Raw genomic sequence first — 12,819 nt, forward strand, 5'->3', positions numbered from 1 at the left:
CGTCATGCGACTGTATGTTTATGTGTACGTGTGTATACGAGGCCGAATTAGCTCTTTCAAGGCGCCTTCGGCCCGTCATAATTTATATGAAAAGCGTTATAACACATGTATACTGCCATTGTGTACGGAACATCTATTTTGTCTGCAATACGAATTCTATGAGAGATGTCGATCTAACATTGGCGGGTAACATTCCTTTCGCGAGGAGACAATCGGATTAAAATTCGGCACAGAGAAGACGCGAAAGCGCAACGACGTATACTTCCGGTATCTATTGAATATCGGTTTCGCTCTGCGGAATTTCATCCGGTTCGCAATTAATCGTTACGAAGATCAAGTCCGTCGCGTTTCTCTTTCAGTACTTATGTTTCTGGTAGTGTACTGTTACACACCACCGTATTCTATGTGATATTCCTAAAGCTTACAATACCTCAATTTCGTTCAATTCAATTCCAATTAATGCTGATATCAACGGATTAATCGCAACGTCTAAAAGCAGGATTTCGTTGAAATTGTGAGAATTTTCATCCATTTCGGTGAAGGACCGACGATCTCGTCGGAACATATTTCTGCGCAAGAATAGGCTTAGAATGATCCTTTCGAGAATTATAAAAATTGTAAATCCATGGTTTCACGTTTTCCCTTACATCTAAGATTTCGCAGATTCCGTTATTTAAGGTCTCATTGAATGTCCAGAGATTTTCGGATAAAGATAAAACATTTAAAATAGAAGCCGATATCTTATATGTCACACAATGTCGCGCAAGTTTATACACACATATGTATACAATTACTTTCTTTTTAAAACAATGCACAAACATATCCGAATTCGACAATTTAGCTGTTATAAAACGTTAAGATAAATAAGTGAACATAAGTAAATAGAATAACATGCTATTCCCTGTACAGAACAATAAAGTGCAGATTTTTTTTTTCGAAAAATCAAATTCAATATAATTTACAATGGGCAAATAAAATGTACGTCGTTAAAATTTATACGCGTACTGAAAAATAATAGAATTTATGTTACGTATGAGCGCAGCTCCAAAAACAATCAATATAAATAAATTTCATCGTCATATATATATTAGGAGATTATCATAAATATACAAGTTTAAATTTGGTGTGTATATATCTATATATATCTCAAAAGAATTGACTTATACATATTTGGCTTGTCAGCATCTAGAAATATAATACAAAACAAATTTTGATAGAGATAACACGCAAATCCACTAACAAAATTAAAATTTAAAAGATTTATACATTTTTACAAGCGATTCTCATTTAACTAGATGATATATTCTAATATCAAAAAAATTTCTTCTACTAACCCAATTATACAAATATAATATTTTAACTAAAAATAAAAGATAACGTTTTCGTAATTTGCTCTTTTCCGTTAAATTACCGATCGTTTAATATTAGAAATAGCATACATGTGGACAGATTTGAGGACTCTCTTCGGAATCAGCGAGAAAAGTGTATTTCACTTATATTAAAAAATTTCACATCATTCCGATAAAATACGATATTAATGCAGTACAACCAGAACTATAGGTACCAACGATGCTTATTTCTCAAACAATGTAAAATAGGCTGCCAATCTATTACATAAGAAAGATCGGCGAGCGGTATAATGCCATTAGGCTGGAGAGAAAAAGAAATGAATTATATACAGTTCCTACCCGGCGTCTTGTTCGTTAGACCAGCAGAGCCAATGTCAGAACGATCGATTATACCCTGCCTACTCGTTGCTATCGTGGGGAACACAAGAGGCGTCAGCCAAACCACCCCACGTCACGCACAGCCTTGTACGCGACACGGGGGCAGCAAAATATGCGCATTCTGGATAGCGCATATTTTAGGTCTGCTTGAGTTTCGCGAAGTCGATCTCGGCGTAGGTGAAATTCTCCTGCGTGGACGCCGGCGACACGGGCGCTGGATTATCGACCTCCGGCAGATCGAGACTAGCGTAATGCAGTATTGTCGCGCCTGGTTGAAGCTTCTCGTAGCCCTCGCTGTCCAACGGACTTGGAGTGGGCGTGGGTGTAGATGTGGGCGTAGGCGTGGGAGTCTCGTCGATGAATTTTGGCGAGGATGGCTTCGGCTGTTGCACGGTTGACGGCTTGAAACCCGTCAGGGTAGGACTGGTGTTCGGTGAGGCCGTGACGAGACGCGGTTTCGACACCGTTAGATCCGACAGTTTTTTCGTTATTACGTTAATGGGCTTACCGTGTTCTTGCGATGACGAAGACTTTAATATAATTCGAACATTTTTCTCTACAGGACTAGGTGGCTTCTCGCTATTTGCGTTCGACAAGGATATCGTTTCCGTCAACGGGGTAGAACACGGCGTATAAACCGTATTTGCGGGTTCCATCACTGCATATTCATTATTTTTATTTTGGTTAGAAAAACCTTCTCCTTCTGTCGTGGAGAACTCATCGTTTTTTTTCGTGAAAGGTTTTACAGGTGACTGAGGACTGTTCAGAGAAAAGGGGAAAATCGTGGCCGATGAACCCGTTGGTGTTGCTCGCGGCGGAGAGGCGGGAGTACTCGCTAGACTCTCGGATGTCGGACTTCCATTCAAAGGTAGAAAATTTGGAGTTTTAGATGGCTTGCTGCCTGCCTGAATCGCGATTGGTTGCGATCGCGATTTTTCCTTGCGATTGCCCGTTCGTGTTTTACGATTGTTTCGATTGTTCCCACCCATACTCATATTTATGTAATCTTGTTCCAAACTCGGCCGCGCTTTAAAAGACATCTCGACGTAGCCCTCCGGAGGACGCCTTGGTTGCGGAAGATCTACAGGTGCTGTTCTTGTGCTGCCTAAACAATATTTATAATAATTTTCACAAATATTATTTTTATTGCATCATATTATATAAAGAATAATATTCTAAGAATTAAGAATTAAGAATAAGAATTAAGAATTTAAGAATTTTTTTTGCAATAAATGTTTACAAATTAATACCTGGTGGCCCATTTGTTTGATAGGTATCCTCTTGAATAGGCGATGACAATTGTTTCGGACTCGCTTCCGAATGCGTCCAATCTATCTCTATGGTACCATCCATTTTCATATAAGGTCCCTCAGCTTCTTCTACCGGCTTTAAAGTTGTAATTACAGGTTTATGAGCGAAAGTTAGCGATGATATATGCATGTGACTATGATTGTGGTTGGCAGTGATTGTATTATTATTGTTATTGCGATTGATCTGTAAGAAAATAATTTTTATTGTTACTTAACAACGGCTTATGCAACAATTTTATCAGCGAAAACATCGATATATCGATAATACCTTATTTATGCCACTCATATCGACGTATGGGGCAGTAGTCGATATGGGAGCTTGTCCGGGCGACATGTCGACATAGGAACTAGTGTCGGTGGCAGTAGAATAAGTAGAGTACAGTTGCGGTTGCGACTGAGGTTGGGAACATGATGTCGGAGGCGAAGAGAGAGCGGTTGGAACACTGGGTCTCGTGAAATCCAACTCCATGAGATCCTCCATACGATCGGACGCTCCGGAGCAACCCGAATTGTGTCCCCAAGAGCTCGACAGCAACGGCGCGGAACTTGACTTCGAATTTGTGGTTTCCGAACCAGCTGGTAATGGCGCAGTAATTACATTGGCTAGCCTTCCGATCTCAGGCCTCTTAGATCGACTACCTACGGAAAATGCTCGTACTCTGTTGGCGTCTTGCGGAGTAATGTCCAATCTGCATAAAGATTAATGTAAAGTAAAAAATGCCATTCATATCATTCATGTCGGTAGAGTACTTAAACAACGTTTAAAGCTCCTGAGTAATCGCTGCAGCCATATTGGATTGACATCGTAAGTGAGAAATTTGCATACTGTGTTTGCCAGCGTTCACTTAATTCACATGCGTAGCCTATTTTCACTTTACGTGCTTTTACGACTATCTACTGACTGTCAGAGGAGGGAGGGGAATAAGGACAGCTTCGGCCCAATTTTACAAGTGTTTTAATTGTTTTAAAGCAATCATATTATTTCTTTTTACCCAAATTCTCTTTATTTACGAATAGCAAAAAACTTCAAGGTGTCATTTCTATGTCACGATCCCATATGACCACGATAATTACTCAGAAATTAAATCTGATTAAAACTCATTTAGTTGAAACATTCTCTCAAATCATGTCATAGAATTTTGTGAATAATATTATATCAAATAACAACATATATAATACTTAAAATCTAAATAATATTTTTAATTACCTATTTTTACGATGCCTATTGGCTTGTTCCGGTCTCGATCCAACGGAGTAAGCTCTGGTTTGTCTGGCTTGCAGATCTTCCCCAGGTGTTAAAAAGCTGGTTACCTTGTCCAAATGATACTCAGAAAACCGCAGATCCGTACTAGGCGTGCCAGACGTAACAGAACAGCTACTGCCATCGTTCTGCGACATATCGTCCGAAAAGTGACCGTTATGACTATTTACAGGATCCATATCGACATAACCGTCATCTCCAACTGGTGCCATCGGTACGTAGCCATCCACATTGCTTTCCTCCACAAGGGATGATCCACGGGAATGCGAATGAGCCGTTGTCGCCGGGCTCATGGGCATGTATATGCCTCCACGACCCGGACTCGACCCACAGGGACTGTACATTTCACTCTGGTAGGAACTCTGCAACCAAAACGATCAATTATTAGTTTACCCAACAATTAAAAGTATAAAACAGTACTTTGTTTGAATTAAATATCATTTTATTTAAATAAAATATAGAAAATACAAACCAGTAAAAATAAGAATTTGAGTTTATTATTTATAAATATTATAAAAAGGGAAAATTTATTGGATTTTATTAAACATAAAAGATAATTAAATTTCTTTACTACATAGAGATTAGAAGATGGTTTACTATCCTTATATGTTTTATATTGTATAAAAGCTCTTTTATTAATAATATGTTAAGATTCAGAAGTAATATTACAAATACACCCACCTGAGAGGGCGAATGAGATTTAAAGTTTGGCGAGTATTTCAAATGTGGATGCGACGTTGACCACAGGGCATAGTCGTCACCTTTCTTGTCTAAGATTACAGGCTCGTCAGGTGTCAAGGAATGCCCGTACCTCGAGACAGTGCTTTCTTCCAAAATATTCTCACCACAATCATCCATCGAAGGTGACGATCCGGCCGAATCCGACGAACAGACATCGGAAGATGGACTAATAGGCATCGACGCGATTGGTGGAGAATATGAGAGGCCTCGGCCACACATGGAATGCGGTCGCGGTACGTGCGACATAATATGGGCTCCTCTAGGATGGCTTAACACAACTGTTGTTGGTTGTCCCTCACTGGTAGTACGAGCTCTCGACGGCAAACTGTCGCATCGATCGCGCCCGGTAGCACCTGCAAAGATACTCATCAGAAATCTCCTCGTGATGTTTACTTGCATACAGTAGAAAGAAGCCAGTTCCATTGTCCCAGCATAGCAACAGCGGTTAGTTTTATATGTTCGCATATATAAATTATTATATATGTACACAATATATTTTTTATTGTTATATGTATATATATATATATATATATATGTATATATATATGTATATATATATTATTTTTTTTTCTTAAGTTAAGCAACAGTAATTATAGTCACTTCATCAAAAATATTCTGCGCGTTTGCAGAATTCGGATTAAAAATTAAATATAGCAAAATAAGGATTATGATAACCAGCTTGCAGAAATTATTATCCAAGTATCAACACTATGGAGCGTCCAGGAGAAATGTACAAAACATATTCATCATTCCTTATGTTCAATAACAAATGAATAGAAGATACGAACTAAAGCATTTGTTTCATAATACATCGTGCACTTAATAATAGCACTTAATAATATAGCATGCTAGCAAAACTTTACAATTGTAATTACTATGATCTCTTATTAGATAAACATAACATTGATTGGCTTTATACAGTTTGGAAGGAATGAATGTGTAACAAAAAGAGCAAAACAAGCATATTGCAGAAACACTGAAGGATAAAACAGAGATTCGGATCGATTAAACAAATATGTGTGACGAAACGAAATACATACACCGTAAAACGGATCTTTTAGATGGTTGCGTTTGATTGATAATAACGGCAGCTAAGGGCAGCGACAAGGTTCTCTGATGGGATATTGTCGCGGTTGTGGTTGTAGTGATCGTCGCGGTGACGGTCGCAGTAATGGTGGTGGTGATGGTAGTGGTGGTTGCAGTGATGGTAGTGGTAGTGACAGTAGTAGTAGTCATAGTTGCATTTGTTGTTGTTGTGACATTGTGAACGGATTGGGAATTATTGACGGAATGAGGATGACTCGCTACCGAATGACGACGTCTAGCGGTACCGGCACTGTTGGCATTAGTCGTGGCAATCCCAGTAGTCCAAGCCCCGGTACCAGCAACGGCTGCAAACCACACACCTCTCACTATCGCACAACTGTCTTTTGTCTTACGTGCATCTTGTGCCGGATATGACAGATACGGCACGGATAGTGTACCAATCGTGCTGTTAAAGACATGACCGCAAAAAGAATCTATCTCTTATGTTTCGCGATGAGTTATTGACAAGTCTGACACACAAAACCTATTTTAATAATCCTTTTCAACTAACTGTTCTCTTAAGTTTGATTTTTCTTATGACAATAACTTTTACGTGAAAAAAGAATTATGATAAAACACCAATAACATTACAAATGACAATAAAGCGTATCAATTCAGTTTCCTGTCTTTCGTCATCATTTTAGCAAGATGCATTATATACATATATATATGATACCTGACATTAGACAATTTACAGATTCCAGATAACTTGCCGATTGTATCAATCATGCTATTTACACTATGAAACTAACACTCAGAAAATGATGCATTACTGATTGACCCAAACTTTTATTTTTAACACAATTGATCATTGCATTCGTATAAAAGTTTCAGCTTTAGCTTTTCAATCTACATGTTTCCAAAAATTTATTTGATATCAACATAACAATAAGTTGACATTACTTTTAACGTTAAAAAAATATTTCCCATTTTATTAAACATTTATTAATTCTTTCCAAAAGATAATGTATTATAAATAAATAAGCTATGTGTATAATATAATAAATGATATTTACAAATGAAATGAGAATATATGATAGCACAATTTTTTTTAAATTTATTTCTTCTAAAAAATTGAAAATAAAAGTCATATCAATTGCGTATATGTAAATAATATGGGTTGTAATATATATCAAATGTAATAAAAAGAAAAATGCAATGATCAAGTTTTTGGATAAAGTCCTATATCCCATGAAATGGAAAATTGAAGAAAAATAAACGACATGTTCACTGTTTTTATGTGTCCTTTTTGCCATTCAAAATCCATGAAACGCGAAAGAAGGAAAGCAAATAGCTATTGTGACAGAGAACAGACCCGTGACTGTATTGGTGGAGGAGGTATTCCGAGATTGACTACACTGTGTGAGAACAGAGGAAGTAGCAGTCTGCTCTTGCAATGGTTCCACTTGCTCCTTGTATGTCTTCTGTTCCTCTGTAAACCCCGTAAACCCATTTGTGTTATTCTAAAGCTGAACACTAATGTGTACACATACGACGATTCACCTGGTTTTCTTAAAGTATACAATTTATTTAATGTGCGTGTGCAATTATGTGTAAAGGAACGGTGTATTAGACGAAGTTTCAAGTCCGGATTTAAAAGGAATTTGTAAAAAGGATAATTTTAAATACACAAATGACGTATATCGAAGCAAACTGAGACGCAGTATCTCTGTCGACTTCGGATTATAAACGTGATAACCGATATATCCCAAGTTACATATGCGAAACGAAAATCACATTTCGATAAGTAATACGAAACACGCTGAAAAAAACTGATAACTTACATCCTGATATAAAACACAATGGATAAACGATATGTACAAGGAGCAGATTTGCGAAAATTGCAGCTTACCTAGAGGCGAAAAGCCATGAAGCTTTTGACCTGTATGCCGTCTTTGAAGAACGGATATAGGTTTACTGGCTTCGTTGGCGGAGGAACTACGCGTTCTCTGGCGAGGTCCAACTTCGTCTTTGTTACTTTTCGAATTCCTCATCGCAGTCGTTATAACATCGTACATATTGAGCGCGATATTGTTATCTTCGACTGCCATCCAAAATTCGCCATCTCCGGTTACAGCGGATCGGCCAACCTCTATGTAGAATATATCATTCGCAAATCCACATCGTCTAATATAATTTAGCTGCAAGAGAAAAAAAATTTAGTGATTGTATATTGATTCTAATATAAATGTCAAATTTTGTTAATCTTCAACTAACGATAACAAAATTCTAAGATATATTTTTTAATAATAATGCGCATTATTAAGGCGCTTAATTTGCGAAGCTTCACGGTAAGCCTTCCAAACAGGCAATAATATATCAAGGCATTGAAATATCACCGTGTTCAAATGCTTTCGCCGTGTCACGTCGCTTAGTCTAAACAAAATCTTTCATTCACTTTATTATTCATGGTGAAAATTGATCCGTCTAAATACATTTCGGATCACCATGAATAAAAACGCTTTAAAATTAGACTACGGCGTTCTTTTGTTATTAAATAGCAAAGCTCGTACAAAAAAAAATAAAAGATTATACATAAAAAAAATAAAGATTATAGCTATAAGTACTAGTCTGTAACATGCTACACTACATTAACTATATTTAACGTAAACTTACAGAAATCTCGATAGAGTCAGAGTTATCCTGTGCCCCAATTTTCACTAAACTTAAAGTTTGATCGGTGAGGCATAATCTGTAGGGTCCATGAATGTTCTTTCGTGCACCGAGACCTCTTTTTTGCATTGTAACTTGCCACACGTGTTCTGAAAGACATAAAAAAAATGTAAGATACTAATCTCATTTGAAAATAACTTATGAATGTAATACTTCATTATGTAATAAACTATATTTAATTTCAATAGGTAAGTGTAAACATGCATTGTAGGTGAAGGGACAACAAATATTTTAAGTTTTCTATAATCAATTATATTTAAAAATTTAGAATTCAAAATAATACATGGAAAACTTAAAATATCTGTTATAATTCATTTACTGTAAATTATTATAGGAACTGTATATTATGCATAGTAATATTATGCAATAAACATCTATTTATAACGCAAACAAGTTCACTATTATTTATTATTATGTATGTTTGCATATACTTAAATGTTGTAGAAAACTTGTAGTTCAAATTCGTTATAGTGAATAATGCTCGAAAATATAAAATAATATAAATACTGACTCTTGTATAAAATAATTCTAATTCATATATATTAAGAGAATTGTGTTAATAATCAAGACAAACATGGAATCTTTTTTATATTAAAACAGAGATTCTGTGTAGAGGGACCAAAGGAGTAATACATAATTTGAAACAAAGGCGTTTTATTTATCCGACATTACTCTTGTTTTCTTTGTTCCTGCAAGGAACACAAAAACATAAACAATTGCCAACGTTATTTTTATTTCAAGGCTACATAACTCGTTCGAAATGTGGAAGTCACAGAATACACAGATAGTAGCGATGCACTTTTTATTGTGCATCTTTGTATCTATCCCTTTAGTTTCGCATAAATTTCTCAAGAATATGTACACAATTATAAAATTTGATATAGACAAAATAGGCAATTTTTTTTTAAGTTACAAGAAAACTCTTGTATTCTTAAAAAAAAAGGAATGAAACATAAAATTCGCGGAGAGGCATTCCGAAAATCATCGATTCATTCTATAGATGTAGATATAAACAAACGTGTACATGCGACCAAATTTTGTTGCTAGTCCCGTCAGTCGATGGTGCGCGATAATCTCATCATAGAAAAGGTACACGATAATCTCATCATAAAAAAAAAATCGATTATCATCCGCAGAAAACGAGAAGACTCATATTTTCCAAGACGCAACAGAATGTATATCAAGGCCGTACGTAAATTGCTAACTAAAGAACGCAAATGTCATTATTAGACAAATAAATAACAAGCGGGAATTTAAACGTCAATATATCGATATCCGTTTATGACGATGGCTAATTTTTGATAGCGCGATTATACGTATATATCGATCGGAGTAATAAAGGTTGCAAAGGAGCAATAAAGGTTGCTTATCAGTTCTCCTGACGGGAGTTCGGGCGGGAAATGGAAAAACGGCGCAATTGACTTATTTACCGAATGTAGGCCGCGGCTGTTCCCCATCGGGCACGTCCCCGCTCTGTAGCCTAAGCATCGCCTTGAGCCACTCGTCCAGCTCCTTCTCACTGTCGAGGATCAGGCAGAAGCACTCATCCTTGGTGTAGAGCGCGATCACGTGCTTGTGCTTGGTGTCGCCGCGCTTATTGATGTTGAAGCAGCTGTGCAGCAGTATGCTGCGCTTCGGCGGCTGCCTGTTCTCGAATTTCTTTTTGCTGTCGTAATACTCAAGGCAGGCGAGGCAACCGGGTCCCTCGCCGCGCAGCACAAAGTACTTCTTCTTCATCGTCTTGAGCTTCTTCAGATGGCCAGAGCGGATCACGGGCCCGCCCGAGGGCGATGCCGGGCCCCTGCCCGAAGACATCATCGGGATGACGATCGAAAAGATCGTCGTCGTCGTCGTCGTTGTCGTTGTCGTTGTCGTTGTCGTCGTCGTCGTCGTCGTCTTCGTCGTTGTCGCACGATTAGTGATTACCAACGAATCCCTCGAGTACGCGGGTACAAGCGTTTCGGCCCTTCGCGTTCTACGTATCATTCACATGATATCCCGGCTACTATCGTCCCTGCTCGCTTCCCACTTCCCGCTGCCTGTTCCTTTCTCCTCGAGCATGCGAGTCCGCGGCGTGCGCGGCGCGTTTCGCGGAACGTGCCGAGAGCACGTCGTCACACGTGCGTGCGGTGCGCCTCGTCCTCACCGAAAGACTGCGTCACGCACAACGGCGCAAAAGTTCATTTCATTGTGCTCGAGAAACGACGACAATTTCCACACTCGCATAAAATGTCCTCTTTCTCTTTTTCGTCTTATTTATATTTATTGTATTCTGCGTTTTATACCGATTTCTTTTCTAATTTTTTGTACTTAATTCTCTTTAATTTTTTGTGTATCTTCGTATTATTTTTGAGTTTCACTATACTTTCCTTGTCGATTCTTACTTTTCAATGTTATAAAATTTTTTACTTTTGGTATTTTTGTTTATCTCGAATGTTCTTAGAGGACATGTTCCTAAACCGACGATAAAAGTTCAATCGATCGATCAATCAATCTTTTAATAAATAATAGATATCTCTCCGTCTCTGTCGCTCCTGCAACACGATTAACGTCGTCGCTCAATCGCCTTGGTGGAGCGTGATCCGCGCACTTTCGCGGGCATAACAACAACGACCGTCAACGTGTCAGCGAACTGCGCCTTCCAGCGCCACGATGCTTCCCTCCGTTGTTGAGGAAAAACGTGCCGTCTTCGTTGTCGACTCGCTGTTATCGCGCGTCGCTCAGGTCCGTCGCACATTGACAGTCACGACGGAAACGATATCGGGAGCGGCTCTCGTGAGGCGCGCGCGCCTTCGCACTGAGCACGTTTCGGGACGTAAATATACACGGCGATGCGTGCGAGCAACAGCCAGATTACATGTGCGATGTGCGATGCAGCGTTCCTCGTCGCAGCGTTCCCCGAGGTCCGAGGACGTGCTGCTGCTGCTGCGTCGTGTCGCGTCGCGTCCCTCTCTCTTCCTCTCACGATGGCAGTCGCGGACGTCCACCTTCTCGTAGGTTAGGAGGAACGACAACAATAACAATGGCGAGCTATGGCCAGCCACGAGACGACGATGACGATGACGATGACTGCGGCAACGAAACGATCACAATCTTCACAATCACCCTCGGTCCTCTCTCGCTCGCACGTTCACGGCGTCGGGAACCAAGTAGGGAAGATCCCGCGGACTCCGAGATATTGCGACGGCCACTCTCTCACTCTCGCTACGCTCCCTCCTTCACACTCCGTCCACCGTCTCTCGTCTCTTTCTCTTCCTTTCTCACTCTCCTTCTCTCTTTCTCTCCACGTCTCGGCACGCCTCGAATCCACCTGTCACGCGGTTTCGTCTAATTTCGCCCGCCACCAATCTCAGGCGGCTCAGGCCGCATCTCGGGCGCGCCGAGGTTCCTCAACGGTGGCTCGGACGTGCCATGCCACCGCCGCTCGCGCATTCCTCGCGCGAGCAAGTAATTCGTGACGCGCGTCCGCGATCGGGGGAGGACAGTGTAGACGCCGGACTGCCGTGAGCCACACGACGAGCCGTCACACAGCGCGTATGCCACGAGGTGCGGCCGTTTTGTGAGCGAGCGAGCGAACAACCGAGCGAGCCCTCCTCCTGCACCTGTTTATCTCTCCGAATAACACAATTTACTGCGTGCTCCACGACGGTGACGTGTATACACACGAGTGCGCGCGCGTGTTCTCATACGCGTGCGAGAATAAACACCGACACTAACTCACTCACGCGCGCGCTCACCGCACATTACACTCATACGTGCGCGCGAGCGCACGCGCAGAGGAACAGAGATAGAAAGACGGACGGTCGGTCAGCCGCCAGACAGACAGACAGACAGACAGACGGAGAGCGTGATACGCAATACGATTCACGACGCAGAGTGCGAAAGAGAGAGAGAGAGAGAGAGAGAGAGAGAGAGAGAGAGAGCGACGTGGCGGCGAGGAGGGAGGAAGAGACACACAACAACGAAGACGAGGTTCTCTCTCTCTCTCTCTCTACTACGCGGACGACGAACCGCCGACGTA

General features: G+C 40.2%; 1 protein-coding gene across 1 annotated transcript; it reads right to left on the bottom strand.

Moving 5' to 3' along the window:
- Nucleotides 1-1,864: 1,864 nt before the first annotated feature.
- Nucleotides 1,865-10,616, bottom strand: LOC105627057 (chitinase-like protein PB1E7.04c). The gene is made up of 10 exons (XM_012208336.1): nucleotides 10,229-10,616; nucleotides 8,742-8,887; nucleotides 7,978-8,266; nucleotides 7,441-7,557; nucleotides 6,080-6,430; nucleotides 4,980-5,392; nucleotides 4,245-4,660; nucleotides 3,306-3,726; nucleotides 2,978-3,221; nucleotides 1,865-2,832 (listed from the first exon to the last, which is right to left on the bottom strand). The coding sequence occupies exons 1-10, from the start codon at nucleotides 10,614-10,616 to the stop codon at nucleotides 1,865-1,867; spliced, it is 3,753 nt and encodes a 1,250-aa protein (XP_012063726.1).
- Nucleotides 10,617-12,819: the final 2,203 nt, after the last annotated feature.

Source organism: Atta cephalotes (genome assembly GCF_000143395.1).
Source record: "Atta cephalotes unplaced genomic scaffold scaffold00008, whole genome shotgun sequence".
Lineage (NCBI taxonomy): Eukaryota > Metazoa > Arthropoda > Insecta > Hymenoptera > Formicidae > Atta > Atta cephalotes.